Source organism: Eublepharis macularius, chromosome 3 (assembly GCF_028583425.1).
Source record: "Eublepharis macularius isolate TG4126 chromosome 3, MPM_Emac_v1.0, whole genome shotgun sequence".
NCBI lineage: Eukaryota > Metazoa > Chordata > Lepidosauria > Squamata > Eublepharidae > Eublepharis > Eublepharis macularius.
Genome location: NC_072792.1, coordinates 179,067,765 through 179,093,112, shown reverse-complemented (window position 1 = coordinate 179,093,112; position 25,348 = coordinate 179,067,765). Strand labels below are relative to the sequence as shown.

At 45.6% G+C, this 25,348-nt stretch overlaps 1 protein-coding gene across 2 annotated transcripts in view; it reads left to right on the top strand.

The window, feature by feature from the left end:
- Positions 1–25,348, top strand: part of MYO7A (myosin VIIA) — a 117,179-nt gene that overhangs the window by 31,838 nt on the left and 59,993 nt on the right. For both annotated transcript variants that reach the window (XM_054973461.1, XM_054973460.1), the window contains exons 12-18: positions 1,131–1,266; positions 3,125–3,231; positions 13,232–13,369; positions 18,663–18,821; positions 20,625–20,717; positions 23,367–23,461; positions 24,957–25,041. In XM_054973461.1, the coding sequence (XP_054829436.1) occupies positions 1,131–1,266; positions 3,125–3,231; positions 13,232–13,369; positions 18,663–18,821; positions 20,625–20,717; positions 23,367–23,461; positions 24,957–25,041 (813 nt within the window). The remainder of the gene's footprint in view (positions 1–1,130; positions 1,267–3,124; positions 3,232–13,231; positions 13,370–18,662; positions 18,822–20,624; positions 20,718–23,366; positions 23,462–24,956; positions 25,042–25,348) is intronic.

The following is a 25,348-nucleotide window of genomic DNA, read 5'->3' as shown; positions in this document are numbered from 1 at the left end:
GAGCATAAGACTAGGACTAGAGACCAGGGTTCAAATCCTTGCTTACTATGCAACTCTCTAGGTGACCTCAGGCCGGTCAGTCTCAGCCACACCTACATTGCAGGGCTGTTGTTTGGCTAAAATGGAGGAGTGGCTCGTGTACATTGCTCTGAGATCCTTGAAAGAATGGGGGAGGCTAAAAATGCTCTAAATGAATAAAGACAGTGTAGTGCTTAGAGGGTCAGGCTAGGAGCTGAGAGACCCAGTCTATATCCCCAGACTGCCATGAAGTTTGATGGGTGGCCTTGGTCCCATCATGTTCTCTCAGCCTAACCTACCTCGCAGGGTTGTTGCAACGATAAAATGAGGAAGCGAGAACTTTGAACACTGTCTTTGGCTCCTTGGAGGAAAGGAATTGCAAGAAGGTACTGGATAGGTTTCTGTGGAGTGTCTCAGAGATTCTTATTTTTGATAGCACATCCAGAAGCATGTGCGATCTAGGTAGCCTGTTGCTTCCATTAGGACATTCCATGTGATGAAAAATGAAATCCTGCCCTCAAGTCATAGCTGATTTATGGAGACCCCTTGTGGGGCACAACACCAACAGAGGTGGTTTGCCATGGCCTGCCTCTGCAACCCTGGGCTGTTTTCACAATGCTTACCTTCCCTCGGAACGACCCGGAACGTCGCGCAAAAACCGCAGAAGATCACGTTTTCTTGCGTGAGATGTGCGTGACATCGCGGAAATCTCGCTCGAGAAAACACGATTTTCCATGCTTTTTGTGTGATGTTCCGGGTCATTCCGAGGGAAGGTAAGCAGTGTGAAAATGGCCGGGTCTTTGTAGGTGGTCTCTCATGCAATTGCTAACCAAGGTCAACCCTATTTAGCTTCTGAGATCTGACGAGATCAGGCTCTCCTGGGCTATCCAGGTCATATGTAGTTGGATTTACACTAATTGTTAAAATTCCTTCAGGCTTCATCCAGTCACCATTTTTTCCTCCAACCAGTTCATTTAAAAATTTGGCCGTGTGGCTGGTGATCGGTTCCCCCCCCCTTTGGTGGAAACTAAATTGGATGGAGTCGAACACATGGAAGATTCGGGACAATAGCAGAATTACAACCTCTGCGTTTCTTGTTTGTGTCGATGCAGGGAACGGACACCACCATGCTGAACAAGCTGAACTCCCAGCACAAGCTGAACTCCAACTACATCCCACCCAAAAACAACTACGACACCCAGTTCGGCATCAACCACTTTGCTGGCATTGTATACTACGAAACAAATGGTAGGCTGAAGTCTGCACATGAGAGGCAGCTGTATTGACGGAGATACAGCTATATAGTCTGTGATCCAAGCTAAAGGTTCGCTTTTGTCAGGGAGGCATCTCATTTTACGGTTCCTCTTCCCTTCCACAATTCCTTTTTGAAAAGATTATCTCTTGGTATTATGCTTCAGGGACAGCATCAGCGAGGGTTGCCAGGCAACCAACAGGAGTCCTAGGCAAGACATGGGAGGCACCATCAGCAACAGAGTGATGTCACTTCCAGGGAAAGTGCGGAAGTGATGTCATGCCTCTCTAGGAAACTACAGAAGTTCTGTGGTAAAACCATAGAGTTTCTGGTGATTCCTAGAGAGGAGTGACATCACTTCTGGGTTTTCCCAGAAATCTCACTATTGCACCAACCCCCTATCCCACATAGACAGGGGCACGAAGGGAGGTGCAAGTGGGGGGCTGGTGGGAGGCAGAGAGGGGGACCTTGAGGGAACCCTTAAAACCTGGAACTGGACCCGTTATCCTTGTTTGCTGAAAAAGTTACTCGTAAATTTTATAAATAAAGTGAATTGAGTTGTTAGAAAGAATGGGCAGAGCTTTGCTTTCGGTAGCAAACCAGAAACCACAGTACCCCCTCCTGTACACACGCTGCATTATTAGATTGGTTTGTGCCAAATCATTGGGGGGAAATGGAACTTACCTCTGAGGAGACCTGGTTAGGCTTGCTCCCGAAGAGATGGCTTGGTAGCAGCTGAGCATGTTCATGATCTCTCCTTGATATTGGGGGCATCTGTTGTTGCTCACAGTTAAGCAAATCTTTGGACCGGGGGGTGATTCATATGAACTAGCCTCTTTTGATTACTTTAACTGGTGATTTTTTTTTTTGCTTGTTTTCATTGTTTCAGAATATGCTGCTTTTTGTTCTTCCCAAAGGGGACTGGCAAAAACACTTGCAAAGAATGCAATATCCACTATATATATTAATGTTTTATATGATTTTAAACTGTAATCCGATGTACTTATTGTATCTCTCTCTCTCTCTCTCTCTCTCTCTCTCTCTCTCTCTCTCTCTCTATTTATTTATTTAATTCCATTTATACCCCACCCTCCCCACAAATGGGCTCAGGGCGGCTAACAACATTAAAAATACATTAAAATCACAAAAACATAAAATCAACAATAATTTTTTAAAAATCATTAAAATAGTCCAGGATTAGGCTATTTAGACAAATATTGGGAGTCCATATACGGACATAGCATGGCCGAGAACAGCCCCAGAAGAAGTGGTGGTCTTAGATGGAAGAACGAGGACACCTGCTGGCACTCAGCCGAAGGCCCAGTGGAACATCTCCGTTTTACAGGCCCTGTGAAACTGTAACAGGTCCCGCAGGGCCCGGATCTCCAGCGGGAGAGCGTTCCACCAGGCCGGGGCCAGGGCAGGAAAAGCCCTGGCCCTGGTTGAGGCCAGACGGATGTCTTTCGGGCCGGGGACCACCAGGAGTTGCTTGTCTGCAAAGTGCAACACCCTGCAGGGGATGTAGTGGAAGATATAGGGATAGGGATAGGGATAGGGATAGGGATAGGGATAGGGATAGGGATAGGGATAGGGATAGGGATAGGGATAGGGATAGGGATAGGGATCTTCTTGAAATTGTGGTTTTATGATGTTGTTACGTACCCTGAGCCTGCTTGCAGGGAGGGCAGGATATAAATCCAACAAATAAAATAAAATTATAAATAAATATAAAGTATCAGATGGTATATCATTACACCTGGAACAGGAGAACGCACCTGGACACATGATAAAAGCTCAGGATGGACAGGTGTATAAATAATATTTGGTTCAAACTGTTGTCTTTTCCCCCTGCAGGATTTCTGGAGAAAAACAGGGACACGCTGCATGGAGACATTATCCAGTTGGTCCATTCCTCAAGAAACAAATTCATCAAGCAGATCTTCCAGGCCGATGTAGCCATGGTAATAGATATCTAATAACGGGGCCTAGGGATGGAGTGGGCTGCCAGCCGAGGGAATGGACACTGTGAAAGGAACTGGGAAAAGATGGCTCAAGATGGGTAGCCATGTTAGTCTGTCTGTAGCAGTAGAAAAGAGCAAAGAGTCCAGTAGCACCTGTAAGACTAACGAAATTTTTAGTAGGGTGGGTGCTTTTGTGAGTCATGGACACTCCTACCCTACTACAAATTTTGTTAGTCTTATAGGTGCTGCTGGACTCTGGCTCTTTTCTACTGTAAAAAGATGGTGCTCGGCACAGGGAATCCAAAAGGTAGCCATGCCAAATTCAGCTACCCAAAGATAGCATTCCATTTTTTAAAAAATAATAATAATGCAAACAGGGGCTAATAGGGAATTGAGTTTGAGCAGCAAACCTTGATAGGCAAAGCTATTTTTCACAGCTTGGTACACAGTTGGCTGTTAATTGACAAAGCCCCTTTACCTTTGCAAATTCGATTTCCTTTGAAGTTTCGGTGCATGCGCTCTGTTTCTGCGTACGGCCTCTTCCCCCACTCAGGCAAAAATGGCCTCTCTCTAGCAAAGGGAAACTTCTGGAGAAAGTTCATTCGAGTCTTCTCCCCACCCCCACCCCACCCTTTCCCCTTCTTTGTGCTTTCACCTGCAAACTGATATTGCAATCAACACCACCGCGCATCAGACAGGTGTTGCTAGAAGCTGTGCTGCGTGAACAAAAGGCCGCCCATGGCTGGTCTCTGGTGCAATAAGAGACGAGAGGCTGGAAGAGGGGCTGGCTAAAGTGGCATCTGCGAATGCAGAAGGAATCAGGAGAAACAGGGCAGCATTCCGTTGGATGAAAATCAAAGACTAAAAAGTGGAAAACTGACGCTGAATTCTGAAACTGTGGGCAGGCTCTCCGGGAGCTGCTGAATGCTGCCGGTTTAAGACTGTGCATGCAATGAGAAGGGTGGGGTGTACTCTTTGTAAAAGGCAGGTGCCATTTACCCTAAGAAGTCTGCACTCTGAAAGCTTGCCTCCCCCAGTTACCCCCTCCCCTCGCTCGATACGTGCAGATTTAGGGCGGGTGGGAGATCTTTTTGTCAGGAGACCAGCTGCAAATCAAGCTGAGGGACAAAATGGCCAAAGTCCAAGCGGAGCTTGGCAAGCGGTTGGGGTGGGAATTAGGGAGAGTCTGGTCTAATTTGTGCTGAATCTTTTTTGGATCTTGGAAGCAGACCCACCACCAGGTATGTTAATGGGGGCAGTCCTCGCTTGAACTAGATTTGCCAGTTCCCTATACCCTCCTGGCAGGAGAGGAGGATTCCGCACTTATCTTGGTCTTCCTGGGATATTTTTCCTCAAGCACATGCTTCCAGGCTTGCATGATGACATCACTTCCAGGAAGTGATGTCATCATGCCCACTACAGACATGCTCCCGCACTTTGTGCAGGGCAAAAACTGTATGTTTGGGGCCAGAATTGGACTTGGCACTTACCTTGGTCATCTTGGGAGATTTTTCCTCGAGTGTACGCTCCCAGGCTTGCACAATGATGTCACTTCCAGGAAGTGATGTCATCATGCTGGCTATGGACATGCTCCCACACTTTGTGCGGGGCAAAAACAGTATGTTTGGAGCTAAAACTGGACTTGGCACTTATCTTGGCCCTCTTGGGAGATTTTTCCTCGGTTGTGCACTCCCAGGCTTGCACAATGATGTCACTTCCAGGAAGTGATGTCATCATGCTGGCTATGGACATGCTCCCACACTTTGTGCGGGGCAAAAACAGTATGTTTGGGGCCAAAATTGGCCCCAGTGAAGCATGGGAGCAGACCTGCGGCCAACATGACAACATCACTTTAGGAAGTGACATTGTTGCATCCCACCAGGAGCACAGCCTAGTGCATGCTTGACCCGGTTGCCTACCAGTGGCGGGGCAATTGCCAGGTGGTTTGCAACCTCCCATTGGGCAAGGGGGCAAACCCCAGGGAGATTGTCTGCCACCAGCAGGCAACTTGGAAGCCTAGCTCAAACCTACATCCCCTCCCCTTAGAAACCTGCTATGCCCCCCCCCATGAGCCACCTAAAAGGCCTTTCAAGGAGCAGTTTCCCCATCTGGGAAAAAGAGATGGAAGCAAAAAAGGTATGTTCTCAAAAAGGCTTCAGGCCTCTGATGATGTGACTCTATTGCTGAGTGGAATTATTGAGAAAGGAATGAACAGGGGAGACTATCCAGGGCCCCTTATTCCATATGCCCCACCTGTCTTTATTTTGCCATTTGCCTTGTTAAAACGTTGGCACAGTCGTGCCCCAGAGTTGTCAACTGTGAAATTTCAGTCTCATCCAGAAATCAACAATACAACCCAAAACATTCCTACAACCTTCTAAGATGGTTGAAGTTAACGGGCTTGAAAGAGTGTCACTTGGCTTAGGGCTGCATGCTAAACCTCTTGCTTCAGGTGGGTGGCTTGGATGGTTCCAGGCATATCCTGATTCTAACGCACACCTGTGAACAGGAAGGTGATGAAACTTTTGGCATGTTCTAGCTAGACCAAAAACAACACCAGTGCTTGGAGAAGCCTAGCCTCTAAACACCCATTTTTGCTGCCCAAGAAACTTCCAGGAAGAAAATTTTGGGGTACCAGTGTTAGGAGGTGGGCTTTGATATCCCCAGGGGGGGATATGTGCCATATTTGGGGGCTTCATCTCTAATCTATGAGCCAACTTTGGTGGTCAAATTGGCTCACAAAAGCAAACAGGAAATTCGGGGGCAGCTTGAAATCTCAGTCTGATAGAGATTGCACCCTACACTGAGTCGTTCTGCCGCTCAGTAGATAGATTTAAGCCTGTCTCTTCAAACACCCTTCTTAATGGTTTATTTGTTTATTCATTCAGAAGATTCCTATCCTGTCTGTCGCCCAGAGCTTCCAAAACGAGGAAGAGTGAAGCAGACGTGGTGGAAATATCAGTCCAACTCCATAAAAAGCAAAATATCCATTATAAATACTTACTGTCTAATGTCTGTAGCATCAAAACAAAATCAAACATGCACACAGACAACTTGACCAAAAATTTGAGTGATTAGAAATTCCTTAAAACCTAGCATCAGAAATTCTACAGGCTGTGTGCCTAGTGAATGCTTGCGGGAAGAAGTGTCACGACCTAGGTGCCAATACAGTAAAAGCCCTGCTTCACAATCTTTCAGTGCAGCCCTTCCAGTTAAGCAACCTTCATGCAATTTGGATTGACGAGATCCACAAAGCAAAGCTATTTTGTTTTGTGTGGATTTGGCCATAGCAGCCGCTCAGAATTCCCGTCTTGGTGGTTCTTCCTTTTCAACTGTATCTGTTCTCTGTCTCTCTTTGTTTTTTTGCCTTTTGCCCCCCTGTAGTTTCTCTGTGGCTATATGTCCAGTGCTTTCGGCCAGTCGCCAGCACCTACTCTAAAGGTAAAATAAAACAAAGAGTTCCCTTCTGTTGTATGTTCATCTTTTCCCCTCCCTGCCCCAAGCCCGCTCTGTTTAGTATTATGCTTCTCCTGTTTTGCTTTTTCCATATGTAATTCACGATGGGTTCCTCCTAAGAAGACCGATATAGATATAGATACAGCGAGGGCTTTTCAAAGCAACCAGATGTGCACCAGATGTTTGCTTTAAAAAGTTCTACGAGAAGGTAGTAGAAAAAAGCACCTGAAGTGACCAAGGAGTTGGAATACTTTCCTTAGGGGAGGTTAAATGTTGGAGAGGATTGGTTTAGAAAATACAAGAAACGAGGGGATAAGACAGAGGGTTATAAAGTTATCAGTGATATGGGGTATTGGATAGAGAGAAAGCATTGTCCTTTCTAACAGTGGACTAGAATTTGGGGACACCCAGTGAAATGGGTGGCAGGAGACAAAGGAACACAAATCCATTGGCTTGGGTGTGTTTGAAAGGCCATTGGCTTGGGTGAGTTTGAAAGGGAATTAAACACCGTTGTGAAGGTCTGTCATAGGTCTATCAGCCACAGTGGCTGAGGGCCAAGCTACAAGTGACAAATGACACTTGAACGGCAAGTGTATTTCTCCCTGTTCACTTGCCCTCCACTCAATCCACTTGCCGTTCAAGTGTCATTCGTCACTTGTAGCTTGGCCCTAAATGGAACCTTTGGGTTCCAAGAGAGTATACCTGGGTATACCGCTTAAGGGAGACAAACAAGGGCAGGCAGCTATTAGTGCAACACCAATGTGAAAATTGGGTCCAAGCGTTGAAAGAGGACTCAAGCAATGTTCTTGCATGTGGGAACCAGTCCAGAAAAGAGCACACCTCTGGAAATAGGGTATTGGACATGGTGATCGGAAATGCTTTTTGTGATGCGACTTGCTTCATGTCCACGTGCACAAGCATTTCAGAAGACTGGTTGTTCTAAGACGTATATTATCTTCTCTAGGTCATGCCTTGCTCGATTGCTTCTTTTGGATGGACGGTGGAGTCAGTTTCGGCTTCCCTGATCCGCTCTGATGTTTGGGCAGAGTGAAATAAATTCATTTTGTTCTTTGCTGTTTAAATGGCAGCAGCATCCAGGGAGATACTGTCTTCTTTGGCCTGAAGAAAGCCCTGGAGAAAGGCAGTGTGTCGAATAGGATGCACTTCATACCCTATCATGTTTCCCTTGGAAAAGTAAATTGGATGGCTTATTGCTCAAGGATTCAGGGTCTGGCTTTTTATATGAGACCGAGGGAGGAACTGAATGCCTCAAGCCCTCACGTGCTTGAGTGGTCTGGCAGGTTTTCCTCTGTGTGCACCACAATATAGGATGCCAACTTTCACTTATGACCGTGATCCGAATTGTATAGATGCCACTTGAAGAGAGCAGGTGGCCTCCTGTCTACAAAATGCATGTTCTTTTGAAATCCTGGACTGATTTTTGATGCACACGTGGGGTGCATAAACACAACTGCGTATCCTTCCGCACAGGGGTCATTTCATAGAAAAAGAGCTGGAGGAACTCATTAGCATAACTCATTAGCATATGCCACACCCCTTGACATCACCGGAAGTGTGTCATTAGCATGGCTGATTTGCATGTGCCACACCCCCTGACATCACTTATTCTGGCTGTTTTGGACCCAATCCTGGCCATTCAGGGCCGAAATTGGGTTCAACATGGCAAAAAGGGGCTGAAAATGGCTGAAAAGGGGCCCAAAATGGTCAGGATCGGGCCACTGCAGAGAGGGAGAGTGATCCACCACCTGTCAGAGGCCCGATCCGGGCCGTTTCGGCCCCAATTCAGGCCGAAACAGGCCCCAAATGGCCGAGAGTCAGGTGGGCGGGGCCACCCGACATGTGACCTTTTTGGGGAACTGCCGGAACTGCATTCCTGTGCGTTCCCCCTCGATATGAGCCCTGCTTCCTCAGCATACCTTTCCTAATTCTTGTTCTCACAGTCAGCAGGCCCAACGAGTTCGTGGCTGAATCAGCCAATGTCAAAAATCACTATTAAGATTTATTTATTTACTTTCTTCATTTCTATCCCTCATTCCTCCCCAACAGAGGCTGAAAGCTGCTTATACCTTTCTCTTCTATTCCATTTTATTCTCACAACCCTGTGAGGTAGGTTAGGCTGTGAGTGTACGACTGGCCCAAAGTCACCCAGTGTGGGTCTCATCACATGAGACAAAATACACTCGAAATGCACAGGTAATTCAAGTGTATTTTTTAATTCGAGTGTATTCGAGTGTAAGGGTCAAACCACACGAGACAAAACACTCTTGAATCACACACGAACTATACTCAAATACACTCGAATTACAAAAGACACTTGAATTACCCGTGCAATTCAAGTGCATTTTGTCTCATGCGGTGAGACCCTAATTTGAGTGTAATGCAAGTGTATTTTGTCTCATGTGGTTTGCTTCCACGAAAGAGCGGGGATTCAAACTTGGGTCTTCCAGATCAACTATTTTGTGGCTCCATCACAGGTTTTTCTTGTGGAAACAGACACCACCACTATCACCCCACATTTTTATTAACCCTAGAAGGACAAAATAGTCACACACACCCCACACTTTCAAGTCTAATGTTAACACTAAACAGGTGAGGGGGTTTTTTCCCAGAGAACCATGGTGGATTAACTCATACAACAGAGTTGCCAACCAGGTTGTGGCTGGAGATCTCCTGGAATTACATCTGATCTCTAGGTGACAGATAACAGTTCCCCTGGAGAAAATGCCTTTTTGGGAAGGTGGACTCTACGGCGTTATACCCCACTGAGGTCCCTCACCTCCCCAAACTCTGCCCTCCTCAGGTTCTACTCCCAAAATCTCCAGGAATTTCCCAACCCAGAGCTGGCAACTGTATAGTACACACACCCCAGCACTGCCCTGCTCCAACCCTGTGCCCCCAAAATTTAGCTTTTAAAGTGACACTTGCCTCATCTTGCTGGACGTTTAGCTAGTTTTATCATCTGTATGGGACAGAAAAACCCCAATCGTGACTGAGGCTTAATTGAATTCTTCCAGACTTTCAAATGAAGTTTTAATAGCTGTTGATGCTGGTCTGTGTCCACTGTTCTCCATCCCGTCAGCCGATCAGTATGTCCGTCTCCGTGCTTCCTTCTGTCTTCCGTCTCCCGCTTCAATCTCTGGTTTCCCGTGATCTCTTTCCTCCCTTCTCCCCCAGCATCAACTGATGTCCGCCGCCTGTTGACCGTCCCTTCTCTGCTCCTCCCTTCACTCGTCCCACGTTCTGTTCTCTTCCAGCAGCAGATTTTTGTATCAGCTGATTGTTCCTTTCAAAGGAGAGAGCGCTGGAATCTGCTTGGGGACCTGCTTTGTCCATTAAACAAACAAACAAAAACAAAGGAAAACTGTTACAGATGAGACGTTTCCATAGGAGGCCACATTCCTAGAACAGATCTCTGGATCTCAGCGAAAAATGGTCCAGCTGCACAGCAAATGTCAACAGGTTTCCGATCACCTTTTTAAATTCTAAGGGAGGCATGCCTGTGCAAGTTTTTGAAAAACCTTGAGTGTGGTCAAGCTAGAGAGGAGCCTCAAGGATGCAATAAAAGACAACAGTTTACACGAGTGTAATACACACCTCCATCCTCAAAGTCCACATGAAGCTGTCTGGTGTAAAGTTAAAAGTGGCAGGACTCTAATCTGGAGAGCCAGGTTTGATTCCCAACTCCTCCGCTTGAAGCCAGCTGGGTGACCTTGGGTCAGTCACAGCTCTCTCAGAGCTCTCTCAGCCCCACCCACCTCACAGGGTGATTGTTATGGGGATAATAATAACATACTTTGTAAACCGTTCTGAGTGGGCATTAAGTTGTTCTGAAGGGCAGTATATAAATCAAATGTTGTTATTATATTATTACTACTACTACTACTACTACTACTACTACTATTATTATATGGAATCAGACAATCAGTCCATCAAGGTCAGTATTATCTCCCCTGACTGACAGCTGCTCTCAAGGATCTCTAGTCTTTCATGTCCCGTACTGCCTTGTCCTTTGAACTGGAGATGTTGGGAATTGGGAATTGGACCTGGGACCTTCTACCTGCAAAGCAAGAGCTCTTCCACTAAGCCATAGTCTCTTCCCCAATGTTTTGCAATCCCAGAAATGCTCAGGCTCAGAATTAGACATGGGCACGAACGGGGAAAAAAACAAACACGCCGTTCATTGTTCGTTGTCGCCGACGAACACGAACAGACGAACAGTAATGAACATGTCCCGTTAACGAACATGTTCGTTGTTCATTGGGGCCAGAACAGCCCCCGTTAGACTTAGAGAGCCCATATTCACAGGGAGTGTTCAGCAGGCTCCCCTCCAGCCATTTGGTCAAGATTGCAATACGGATCTTGGAGTTATACTTTCCCAAATCCGACGCCCCCAGGAAACTCCCATTCGACACAATGGGAGCCACCAATTGTCTTTTGCCCCATGTACAAGCGGTGGACTCTAGGGGGCGGGGGCTTTGGCCGCTCGCCAGCAGCACCCCCCATGTGCCCGCCTGCCAGGCCTTCCTGAGGCTACAAAGGCTGGAAGTTGGTGGGTAAGGTCGGCAGCCGCCAGGCCTGGTGGGCTGGGGGATGCGTTGGCAGGCTGCCTTCCCTCTAGGGGGTGGGGGGGTATGGCCACTCACCGGCGGCCCCCCACATGTGCCCGGCTACCAGGCCTCCCTGAGGCTACTTTCCACCAAGGTATGATGGTGGGTGAGAATCTGGTAAACATCTATGATAGCTAAATAGATAGAAGACACAGAGGCCGGGTGGCTAGAAACAAGTCCTGGGGACTGACTATACAGTCATTTTCACACCCTGTTTGTGGGACTGGCTGGACAAGATGGGCTCAGTCTCATGTAGTGGGGCAGTCCTTCTGCCTGGAAAGAAGGAATTCAATGACCGTAGGGCACCAGCAAGTTCTCTTGACATGCATTTAGGGCACAGATGGTACAGTCAAAGTAGTTGTGTTGGTTGAAGACAGGAGCAATGGTGGAAGATAAGAAAGGGTGCCACCTTAGCTCAGGGTTAGAAAATCTGCTTGGCATTCAGAAGTCCCAGGTTCAATTCCTGACATCTCCAGTTAAAAGGTTCAGGTAGACGGTGATGTGAAAGACCTCCGCCGGAGAACGTGGAGAGCCAGTCCAAGTAGATGGTCCTACTGAGTTTGATAGTCCAAGGGTCTGACACAGGATAAGGCAATTTCATGTGTGCATTACTTGATGGGGCAGGACTCAGTCGTGAAGCTTGCGGAAGGTTCCAGGTTCAATTCCTGCCATCTCTAGCTTAAAGGATCAGGAATTGAAGGTGATGTGAAAGACCTCAACCTGAGACTCGGGAGATCTTCTGCCAGTTAGTTGGTTGTGACAGACCAACGATTTGACTCAATATAATGTGGCTTCATATTTTGAAGATAGTCTAAAGGATGAACTACACGTTATACATGGGTCCATGGCCAGATCTCCCAATATATTTTATTAATGCTAGCAGTCACAGACAGAGAGAAAAGGCAGATGTGGATCAGGGCCTCCGTGCAGGGGGAGGAGATTAACTCTTTCCTCTCACACACTTTTTCCAGAGAAAGCCCCCCTCTCCCAAACTTTTGGATGCAGAGAAGGTCAGGTACCTATAGGGCTAATAGCACCTATGGGGGGGGGGTCATAATACTAGGAATATGGCATGGAGGGAATGTGTTACTCGCCAGAACCATAACTCCCATCTTAATTTCCTTCTCCTTGGCTATTTTTCAAAAAGAAAATACACCAAAAGATCCATTATGGATCTTCCGGGTATGGTGTAGATCAAGATGGGTAGCCATGATAGACTGTCAGTAGCAGTAGAAAAGAGCAAGAGTCCAATAGCACCTATAAGACTAACAAAATCTGTGGTAGGGGATGACTCTGTCAAGCTGGGACTGAATAGGGACTATGAATGGTTATCTCCTTATCAGAGGTAACTGATTTCCTTAACTGATCTCCATATCAGAAGGAGCTGTTTGCATCTACTCCGCTCTCCCCTCTCCTCCTCTATATCTGACCAGTTTCTTTTGGCCCTCCACGCATCTGACGAAGAGAACTGTGATTCTCGAAAGCTTATGCTACAATAAAATTGGTTAGTCTTAAAGGTGCTACTGGACTCTTTTTGATTTTGCTACTACAGACTAACACGGCGAACTCCTCTGGATCTGCGGTAGGGAATGAGCTTTGGCGAGTCACAGCTCACTTCTTCAGATACCAAGTACGGCGTAGCTCCTCCTAAAGTAGAGCAAGCTTGTCCTAAAGGGTATTATAAAATCAGCCTGCCCCATGCCACCATGCGTGGCTCACCTGTCACTCTTCTATCCTATCTGTGCTGTGCTGGAAAACTAGACTTGACCCAACGTTCACAACTGTGCCCCTGGCCAGCGTTGCTTGTACAGGGAGTCCCTTCTGCAAAGCAGCTGGAGGGGGAAATTCTCTGCTGCTGTCCATGTTATCTTTTCATTTCCTGACACTGATCCGTCACGGCGTTGGTCATTTTCCAGGGGGCAGAGACTAGGAAGCGCTCGCCGACTCTCAGCAGCCAGTTCAAGCGATCTCTGGAGCTGTTGATGAGAACGCTCAGCGTCTGTCAGCCTTTCTTCGTCCGCTGCATCAAACCCAACGAGTACAAGAAACCGATGGTGAGTTACTACTTGATTTTTCCTTGCCCTGATTTTTTTTTGTTTAAATGAAGGCAGCCTCTAGATCTCACAGCGGCACTTTGAAATCTGCCCTTGTCACACACAAGTATCCTGTCCTTTCTGGCAACTCCCGTTAGCGTCACGCTGGGAAGTAAATGTAGAGGTTTGATTTGGAAGAAAGGTTATTACCGGTGGGCACATGGTAAAGGATTCTCGTGTGAATGCATGGGGTGGACAAAGTAGATAGTGGTAATTATTTCTTCCTCTCCCAAAATACTAGAATTCAGGGGCTTCCAGGGAAGATGATGGGCAGTGGATTCAGGACAGATAAAGGGAAGTGCTTCTTCACACATGGGACTGGCAACTTGTGGAACTCACTGCCACAGGATATGTTGAGTGCGGTATAGTCATTAGTGTGTCAGACTAGGATCTGGGACATCCAGGTTAAAAGCTCTACACTTCCATGGAAGCTTGTTGGGTAACCTTGGGCCAGTCAGACACTCTCAGCCAGCAGCCCTTTTGCTTAGGCCCAGCTTATCCAGAGGCAAAAAGGTATAACCTGGTCTAGAACTGCTAGAGGTTCTGGTAACCTGGAACTCTAATAAAAGATGAGAAAGACTTTGGAATTCAGTAGAGTTGCCATCCTCCAGGTGGCGGCTGGACATCACCCGAAATTATAACTGATTTTCAGCCGACAGACATCAGTCCCCCTGGAGAAAATGCTGCTTTGGAGGGGGGACACTATGGCATTATACCCTGCTGGGGTCCCTCCCCTCCCTAAACCCCACCCTTTCCAAGCGTCATCCCCCAAATTTCCAGGAAGTTCCTAACCTGGAACTGGCAACCCCAGCCTACCTCACAGGGTGGTTGTTTTGCAGATAAAATGGAAGATAGGGGAACAACATAAGCCTTTGGGGGGGTCTCATTGTGCAGAAAGGCAGGGCATAAATAAAGTAAATAAATAAACAAGTGCTTTAGAAGAGAATTGGACACATTTGTCGAGGACACCCAGGAGCTATGATAGCTAAATAGAACCTCCATGTTCAGAGGCAGGTATCCCCTCAATATCAGTCTCTGGGGAGCCACAAAATGGGCCCACTGTAAACTTTACAGGGTATCTAATTGGCCATTGTAGGAAACGGGGAGCTGGACTAGATGGATTAATCCTGTGGGGATATTCTTATACTCTTATGTTAGTCACCTTTCCTAGATCCGCCATCTTCAGAGATTCACAATGCTGTTCTTATCCTAGAGTTAAACCCGTTCTAGTCCACTGAAGTTTTGGAACACTGTAATTCTGGTAAGGATTGGACTCTTAGGTATTTTAAATACCTATGTAACCAAGCTGATTTGGCTACATGATGGAAGGGAAGCTGAACCCATTATTATAAGGAGAGCAACAGAAATAGCCAGGACAGGGTTTTTTTTTCAGGCACTGCTGAACTATCAAGTGATGGCAGTACTTTTATTATAACGATAATGATAACAATAATGATAACGATAACGATAACGACAAAAACAACATTCAATTTATATACTGCCCTTCAGGATGACTTAACACCCACTCAGAGCAGTTTACAAAGTATGTTATCATTATCCCCACAACAAAACACCCTGTGAGGTGGGTGGGGCTGAGAGAACTAGAAGCTGTGACTGACCCAAGGTCACCCAGCTGGCTTCAAGTGGAGGAGTGGGGAATCAAACCCGGATCTCCAAATTAGAGTCCCGCGCTCATAACCACTACACCAAACTGGCTTAGATGCTGCCCATACTGTCTTGAAAAAATACTGATCAGGGGTAGAATATCCCCATGTTTTACAAATACCATGGGCAGGCCCAAAGCCTCAGTGCGGGGAAATGAAGCTTTTTTCTGGTGTGGTCCCCCAGAATTGGAATTCAAAGGTGCCCTTCTTCAGAACATGGATAATTTTAGATGGGTAGCCGTGTTGGTCTGCAGTAGAACAGCAGGATTTGGGTCCAGTGGCCCCTTAGAGGTTCCGTGGCTAAGTACCATTGTTAGCGGTATCCTCCAGGAATTTGTCTCATCCTCTTTTAAAAGCTAGCTGGATTAAGAGCTCTCATAGCAATGAATTCCACAAGTTAATTACCCATGGCCTTCACCTGGATAGCCCAGGTGAGCCTGATCTCGTCAGATCTCAGAAGCTAAGCATTGATCGGCTTTGGTTAGTACTTGGATGGGAGACCTCCAACGAAGACCAGGGTTGCAGAGGCAGGCAATGACGATCCACCTCTGATAGTCTTTTATCACGAAAACTCCACCGGGGTCGCCATGAGTCAGCTATGACTTGAGGGCACTCAAGGATTTCTTCACTCAGTGGGTAATTGTGGTCGAATTACCTGTCGAAGAAATCCTTTTGTCAGTCCTGAATGTTCTAGTGTATATATGTGATTTCAGAAATTCGAAAAAGTTTTTGTATAATTCATGAGATTTTGTGTATGATGGGGGGAGGAAGGGAGGTTGTATCAGGCCTACAGAGATGAAGCTTGGACTCTGATCTTGAGTATAATACTTTGTAGTTTCTTTATCATGCATTATTGTGCATTGCTGTATTGTAGGGAGGGGGTCTCAAAGAGATGTTTCACCCATGAGTTAGGGACCATAGACTTCACCCCTATGTTCCCTTACGTCCTATCTGTTGCTTTAAGTAGGTGATCCTATATGCTACCTGTTGCTTTAGGTATGACCCTACTAGGTAGTTCTATGTGGTCTAATGTCAGTCCTAGAATTGCTTGTGTTCTGTTTCTGCATTTCTTCAACTCAGTATTGGATTCTTGCTAATGCAATGTATTTGTAAACTTTTATTTATTTACCCTATGGCATTGCATTGACTGTGCTAATCTCACACTACGTAATCCGCCTTGAGTCTCCATGAGAAAGGTGGACTGTAAATGACATAAATAAATAAAATAAATAAAATTAAATTAAGACCAGTCCTCTTAAACCTTAAATATGCAGAACAAATAAAGGATCAGCAGGGTACTAAACCAGGAAATTGACTGTGTAAATCGGTGTAGTAGAACAAAAACATTTTCTTTCCCTGGGATTTCTGCTTGAGGTCAGAGAAGAGAGAGCGCTGATGATAGTAACAGGAAACAAGATTGCAGGAAACCGGAGGGCAGTGGAAAGATCTTTGCGTGTTGTTGTGCTACATTCACTGTGAAGCCCCTTTGTAAAAAAATTTAAAAAAATAAACGGAAAGAAAGCAATAATAGAAAAAGCATCACCCATGTGGCCAGCTTTTTTGGCCTGTTTTATTACTGAGTGAATCTTCCTGGTACACAGATCATCAGGAACAGTTGATTTGTACACTTAAAAACAACACGCCATTGTTGGTGGCAGCATGACCTAGTGGGGACAGCACAAGGCTTTAAGGACTCAGAGGGCCAGAGCTCTGTTCCTCAATCTCTGCTACTGCCGCAGAAGGTGCTGCGATCATGTTTTAGGTCCAAAGACCTTAAAAGGTGTGGACAGTGTGTTCCAAAAGATGGTAACTGTGACTCTTTGGTTTCTCTTTTTTCCAGCTCTGAATATCCATTCTGTCATGCACAGTTCACTCTGGTTGACCACGCAACCCCACCCCCCTCCACTCTCCAGGAACATCAGTTTTTCTTTAATGTTTTCTAAAAAAGATTTTTAAAAAATTTTAAGTTAGACAGCTTTCAAGTGATAAGAACCTTTGTGTCACAATGGGTGTGATGGGGTATTTTCTACACAATGTTTTCTATACCACGTTTACTGTTAAAGGTGGGGGTGTCTTTTTTCTCACCAACACATAAGCCATCTCCTCCGTATGCCATTACACGTGAACGCTTTCAGCACTATTCTTCTGATTGCAAAAGGGTAACTGAATTAGTCTGTTGTAGCAAAATAATACTTGTCTCACCGCCTCTTAAAGACTATGTACATATATGGCGACCCCAGCAAGGGGCTTTCAAGGCAGGCGAGAAGCAGAGATGGTTTGGCACTGCTTTTCTCAGCAGAATCTTTCTTGGAGGTCACCCGTCCAAGTGGTGGAGAGAGTCCTCAAGTCAGAGTTGACTTTTGGCGACCCCTGGTGGGATTTTCATGGCAAGAGACTAACTGAGGTGGTTTGCCATTGCCTGCCTCTGTGACCTTTGTCTTCATTGGAGATCTCCCATCCAATTACTAACCAAGGCTGACCCTGCTTAGCTTTGGAGATCTGATGAGATCAGGCTCCCCTGGGCTATCCAGGTCCGGGCAGCTGTCTAAGTACCAACCCTGTTTAGTTTCTGAGATCTGATGAAATCTGGCTATTTCATGCCGCTTTTCCATCCACCTTAAAGATTAAGAGTGATTCTGCACGTGTTGGATAATGCACTTCCAATCCTCTTTATAGACCATTTGGAATGGATTTTTTTGTGTGCGGAACAAATAATCCACCTCAAACGATTGATAAAGTGCATTGAAAGTGCATTATCCAACATGTGCGGAATCAGCATAACAACACTTACTTCCACCTAGATGAGAGTCACAGATCACTTCTGGCTCAGTTGACTCCTGATATTGGAGTCAAACTGGAAGCAAAATTCTTAAAGCAATAGGACCAAGCAGGTGAGGACTTTGTGTGTTTGTATGTGTGTGTGCAAGAGAGACATTTTACACAGGGACACTCAGGAGTAAGGAGATGCCATGTTAGTCAGGAAGTGTAGTTTAGAAAGACAGAGCCGGGGGAGATCGCTCCTCAGAGGGTTTGTTAATTTCATCTTCTCTTTCATCTCTCTACACTACCCTAGTATAGAGAGATGAAATTGACAGAGCCTTCAGGGAGTGAAGATGAAATTAACAAACCCTCTGAGGAACAATCTCTGCTGGCTCTCCAAAGGCTCTGTCAATTTCATCTCGCTACATGAGAGTAGTTTTAAAAGACAGAGCTGGAGGAGATGGCTTCTCAGGGTGTTTGTTAATTTCATCTTTGCCTCCCCGAAGGCTCTGTTAATTTCACCTTGGCTTGGAAGAGGCGAAGATGAAATTAACAAACCCACTGAGGAGCGATCTCTGCCGACTCTGTCTTTTTAAACTATGCTTCCTGGCTAATATTGTGTCTCCCTACACTTAAGCATCCCCGTGTAAGATGTCTCATATAGAGAGACTCCACGTGTAGGGGGAATAGTTTACCTCCTTTTGCCCACACACTGCATTTTTCCACTGTAATGCACACCCACCCACAATGAGCAAAAGGGAATTTGTATGGATCCTTCCGTCACATTTGGCTTGGCCAATGATCAACAAGGCTCCTGTTCCTCTCTTCAGTTGTTCGACCGTGAGCTCTGCGTCCGTCAGCTGAGATACTCCGGAATGATGGAGACCATCCGAATTCGCAGGGCTGGCTACCCTATCCGCTATACTTTTGTAGAGTTCGTAGACAGGTACCGCGTCCTCATGCCAGGGGTGAAGCCGGCATATAAACAGGTATACGTTTTATTTATTTTATTTACTGCATTTATAGTCTGCCTATATCTAGTTGATAATTAGGTCTCCAGTGGAAACTTGTATCAGCTTAGCAAGGCCAGTCAGTAATAACATGTGACCTCTGCTTATTGTGGATTGTGTTTCAGATAATTCAAATAATAATGATAATAATAATAATAATAATAATAATAATAATAGCACTTATATACCACTCTTATAGACAGATTAGTGCCTCACGCAGAGTGGTGAACAAGTTAGTGTTATTATTATCCCCACAAACAGCCACTATTATTGTCATATTTTTATCTCTGTTTTGTACAAGGTTTGTTTTAGTTTTTATTTAAAAAATTAAAAATAAATTGAATAAATAATGAAATGTAGACTAAATCTGACCGGAGGACTGGAGGGGGAATTCTTTGACTGCCACACCTGATCTTATCGGTCTGAACTGAATTCTGTTCCAGACTTGCAAGTTTATTCAACATTCCCCCCAATTCAGCCCTTGAGAGAAAACTGACTTTTGGTCCGAATGCTTTTTGACCAACTCCACTTCTCTAAGAGCAGAACCACAAGTGACGAATGACACTGGTTGGACACTTGTCAGCTTCCCTCGAGTTTTGGCGGGAAATCTAGGCAGCTTGGCGGAATGTTGGACAAGTGACAGTTGAAAAGTCCATTGGACAGCAGTCAGAGAGCCAAGCTGCAAGACCAGGACGCCTACATTTCCCATCAAAACTTAAGGGAAGCTGACAAGTGTCCAACCTGTGCCTTTTGTCACTTGTGGTTCTGCTCTTAGAGAGCTACGTCTGTCAATCATATTCTCTGTTTAGAGACTGCCGTTATCTGGGCAAAACTAAGAAAAATGTCAGTTCTATGTATTGTCGAAGGCTTTCACATCCGGAGAAAGGTGGTTGTTGTGGGTTTTCCGGGCTGTACTGCCGTGGTCTTGGCATTGTAGTTCCTGACGTTTCGCCAGCAGCTGTGGCTGGCATCTTCAGAGGTGTAGCACCAAAAGACAGAGATCTTTCAGTGTCACAGTGTGGAAAAGGTGTTGGCAGGTCATTTGTATCTACTCAGGAGGGGTGGGGTTGAGCTGAGTCATTCTGTAAGCGTTTCCCAGGGTGTGGAATGCTAATGGCGGGAGGCTTCACTGTATCCTGAGGAGGTTCTTTTGCATATGGATTGGTGACACTGAGAGATCTCTGTCTTTTGGTGCTACACCTCTGAAGATGCCAGCCACAGCTGCTGGCGAAACGTCAGGAACTACAATGCCAAGACCACGGCAATACAGCCCGGAAAACCCACAACAACCAATGTCAGTTCTATTTGTTCATTGCAGTAGCTAGTGTTTGGGGGAAGTGAATGTGAGGCTTTTCTATCCAGATTAAGTCCAAAAGGTACAATCGAAATTTTACTTTACAATAGCTTTTGAGAGAGGGATTATTAATTAGTGCGGAAATGAAAAATTGCACGCCATCAGAAACTGGAAAATTTCTTGCATTTGCCGTTGTCATCTTTAGACTTGGGAGGGGAGTCTTAAATCAAGTGAAATCTTCATTCTTTCATCTGTGAAGTTTACCTTCAAAGTTTTGAATTTTTTTACGTATTTATTTTACCTTTGGGTATCCAATGATCTAAAAAGAATAGATTTGTACTATTTTACATACACACACAATGAAAAACTGGGTGCCAGGGATGGTTCTCAGCACTGGAGTCTAAAGGATCTGTATAATGAAGATATGAAGTAGCTGTAATTCTCATAAACTGTAAAAAAAAAAAATCCCATAAATCTCTTTCTTCTAGGGAGATCTTCGTGGAACATGCCAGCGCATTGCAGAAGCTGTTTTGGGTAAGGACGATGACTGGCAGATTGGCAAGACAAAGATTTTCCTGAAGGTAAGAGGGAAACATGTTATCAAAGCCGTCATTCCCGGCATGATGTGGAACTGCATCAATTTTTGTTAGTCCTTAAGGCGCTACTCGATTCTGGCTTAATTTTACTACAACAGACAAAAACGGATCACCCTTTGGAAAGGCCGCAAAGGAATCTTAAAGAACTGAGAAGGATTTTAAAGAAGGCCCAAATTTAACACAGGATTTGTTAGCTGACTGGCCAAAATCTTGTTGATTTTCAGCCAATTAAGTGGTTTGATGCAAAAAAAAGAAACAGCCCTCTACATGTTATGCAATTTGGATTACAGAGGAAGAATGATGTAACTTCCAGAAGATTTTTTTAAAAGCTACCAACTCTAGTTAAAAGGAAAGTTCATTTTCCCTTGTTTCAAGAATGACTTTGAAGAATAGACAGATGTGCCTCTCCGTACCCCTGTCAATTAAAATTACCCCCCATTAATTATTTAGTTGAACCGCTTTAGTTGAACAATGTATTAATTAAACTTTTGATAACATTTCCCAGCTGGGAGCTGTATAATTGACGTGTAAGTAGAATGTAATGAAGCTTCGCATCCCATTTTTCTTTCTTTATACACTTCTGCCTTCCTCTCTTTTGCATATTTGCCCCTCCTTGTCTCTCCCCTTCCCCACAGTGTCTCCCAGAGGAACTGTTTATGGTTCCTTAAGGAGTTGGCACCTTTCATGTAAAGATCTCTTCTTCTAGAGAAATCATCTTCTTCAGAAGATCAGGTTTACTATTTATTATTGTTCCATTATAATCTGTGTACTTATTTCTAATATGCATCCCTCATCTATTTCTTAGATAACAGTTGAGCTCCATGCCGGAGAGTGTTATCAGAACAGTACAGCTGCCCAAACAGGAAATCGGGAAATGAGCAGTTCAAAAGGGCACGCCAGGGTGTGTGAAATCTTAGTTAGGTTGGAAAAGAAAGCAAAATTGAAAGCAGAACGGGAAAATAAACCTTAGTTCAGTGTTTGCCAGCCTTGTGACATCTGAGAATTTCTTTACCTGAATTAAAATTTGGAACAGTTTCTTTTTACATAGTGGAAGTGTAAGAATTAGGATCAGACCAGACCTGGCTCTCAGAGTTTCGTGTTCTGAGTTTCCAAGCGGCTGCATGAAAATCTGCTTCAGGTTGGGACCGTGAAGCATGGGGGACCTCCCGTGTTTTAGATTTTTCTTACTTAAAACAGACCCAATTGTTGGTAGAGTGTTTGCACAGCAATAGTCACACGAACTGATTAAAGAATAAAGAAAGTTTATTTAGGAACTAACATAATTGATAGTAAAGTAGAGGGACAGAGATAGGCATTTAGCTATCTAGCTAACTAAGGCCATTTTCACACGTCCTTTTAAGGGATGGCCCACTCACCGAACGCTGGCAACTTTTCCTCTTGACTCCTGATGTCTCCGTTTTCAAAACAGTTGCAAACTGTTTGGCTTCTGTTTTTCTGCACCTTTTCTGGGACTGCACTTGCCTGCAGCCAAAAAATGGAAGCCAAACAGCCTGCAGCCATTTTGAAAACAGAGATGTCCGGAGTCAAGGGGGAAAGTCGCCAGCATTTGGTAAGTGGGCCGTCCCTTTTTAGGATGTGTGGAATTGGCCTAAGAGAGAGAGGTTCAGAGAAGAAGCAGGCTATTGCCCTAAGAGCACCAATCTAGAGACAAGACAAGGAAATAACACTCAATAGAAAGAGAGGTGCTGACCTCATGTTCCTATCTGATTAGCCCTTGCTGCTCCCTGTAGAGTCTTTTTCTCTTTCTCTTTGTACTCCAGACATTGCTTCTTCCAACACCAATTGGGGCAAACTCTATAGCTAGGCACCCGGTATCTAGGATTGCCAACACTTCCTCGCCTAATGATGGGAGGTTTTAAGGGTGACATCTGGGAAGGCTGGAGTTTGGGGAGGATATGGCATCACTTCCAGGAGCCATTCTAGGAATTTCCCCTAATCCATGGTAAAGACTATAGAGAGATGGGGAAATTTCTAGAGTATCACTATGGAGGCCATTTTTCTCTAATTCCTTAGTTTCTTGACGGTAGGCCTTGGAGCCAAGGGGTTTACCTGCCATGGGCAGGCAAATGGCAATCTTATTAAGGCTCCCAGGTCCCTATACCCTCCCAGCAGGAGCAGGGGGGGGAACACCCGGTACTTACCAGGGGTGTGTTCTTCATGCAAGCTCTCAGCACCAACGTGATGATGTCACTTCTGGAAGTGACGTTGTCATGCCAGCCATGGTAGTGCTCCTGTGCTCTTTGAGAACTGGCCCATTTGTGGCTAAAATCCCACAGCCAACACAATGACATAACTTTTGGGAGCACACACGCTGTGCATATTCCCGGCTGCCTGCCAGAGGTGGGCGATTTCCAGGCAGCCCAAAACTTCCCACCGATCACCAGCAACTGGCAGGTAACCAGGTAAACTGCTGGGAGATTGCCCGCCACTGGCGGACATATGGAATCCTTATACCCCATCTGGAGGCTGGCAAGCTTCTCCCCTATATTTCATTGTGAAAATACAAAATTATGAACTGCAAAATTGGCATTGTCTGTACCACTTGCTCTGTGGCCTCCTCCTTGCCATTCAGCTAATATAGAGAGGAAAACCCACATGTGTTCTTTCCCCCAGGATCACCACGATATGCTCCTGGAGATTGAGAGGGATAAAGCCATCACGGACAAAGTGATTCTTATCCAGAAAGTGGTCCGTGGATTTAAGGACAGGTAGGAAGGAAGACCGGCATGCAATAATTGTCTCACGCTGACTCGCTTGTTCTCCCATTTCATAACACGGTAAGGTTGTGATTAGAGAAGGGCACGAACAGCAATACGAACTAAAAAAAGCCACAAACAGCCTAATCTACTGTTCGCAAACAAGCTATTTGTGAGCCCCCATTCTAAATGAACAGGTGGTCGTTGCAAGCCTCCTTTGTTGCTGTTCGTCAAGCCAGACAGTCTGGCACCTGCAATCAATTCTCTTGGCAACCGGAGGCAGGGACTGCCTGAACTCTGTCTGAACTCCTGCTGTTGCCCTGGAAACCCCAATCTAAGCCCAATTTAGCTTGATAGGCAGGTCTTCCTTTCAAGTGTGGAGCTCCAAATTTGTTACAAGGAAGCAAAGTGCAGGGAGGAGTGGGGATCCCAGCTCTGGTTTTGTAGACAGTGGAGAGGGAGAGACACTTGCTGTTGGCGTTTTGAGAGAGAGACAGGGAGAGTGCATTGGAGCTTGAATTTTCTTTGTGTGTGGTGGGATAGGGATCTACCTCTTCAAGTTCCAGGGCTGCTGCCAGGCTCTGGGCCAAGCTATTATTTATTACTAGTACCTTTCCTGCTGCCTGCTCAGGTAAGGTTTCAGGGAGTGGTACAGTAGGGATCTACCCCTTCAGGTTCCAGGGCTTCTGCCAGGCTCTGGGGCCAAGCTATTATTTATTATTGGTACATTTCCTGCTGCCTGCTCAGGTAGGGTTTCTGGGAGTGGTGCGATAGGGATCTTGATGGCTGGAGGAGAGCCTGCTGACCCCCATGAAGAATGAACAACAAACATGTTCGTGAACAGGTCATGTTTGTCAATGTTCATTGTTCATTGTTCGTGGATGGCAATGAACAACAAACACCATGTTCGGGGGTTTTTTTCTGTTCGTGCCTATATCTAGTTGTGATGGGCCACATGAATTGTGAGGCATGGCTAAGAAAGATGGGTCAGGTCAAGCAATGGAGTTACTCCTAGTTGGGGCAGTGAGAGATCCATTACTGGGAAGGCATAACCTTCAACTCTATACAGCTTTTACACTCCAGGGCCGATTCCAGACGGCCCTCTGCATGCCGAAACATCGCGCGTCGTCGCGCGGAAAACGCGAAATATCGCGTTTTCTCGCGCAAGTTTTGCGCAACGTCGTGCAAAACTCGCGCAAGAAAATGCGATATTTCGCGTTTTCCGCGCGACGACGCGCGATGTTTCAGCATGCAGAGGGCCGTCTGGAATCGGCCAAGATGTTTGTTTTTAAAAAATCAATATCCAGTGGATGCTGTTTATACCCCTCTGACACACTATCACCATCACACACTTTGTGATGGTGCAAGCCTGAAGCTCTGTAATTGGAACGAAGGTCACTCTGTCTGCTGAAATCTATAAAGAATTCGGTTTCTTTCTAGGTCAGCTCTTAAAAATAAACAAGGATAAGACCTACATGCAGAGGGGCTTACCGCAGTTTTTTTCCAGGTCCAATTTCCTGAAAATGAGGAAAGCCGTTCTGATGATTCAGCGAAACTGGAGGGGGCATAATTGTCGGCGAAATTACGGTGCAGTAAGTGTTTCTTCCTGAATTTGTACAGAGTCAGACGATGGGTCTCTATAGTTCTGAGATGGTTCCTTTGACTGGCAAAAGTGGTGCAAAGTCCTAGGCCCTGCTTCCTGAAATCCTTCTTGCTGGAAATGCCCAGGACTGAATCTGGGACCTTCTGAATGTGGAACTGGAAACCCCAAAATCACCTTACAGCTCTTGACACCATTCAGACACAATGGGAAGCCATCGTTTATTCTAACTCTGGTTAACAGAATTTGGCCTTCAGACAATCATAATATTTCAGGTTTCGGTAAAATGATGGACAAAA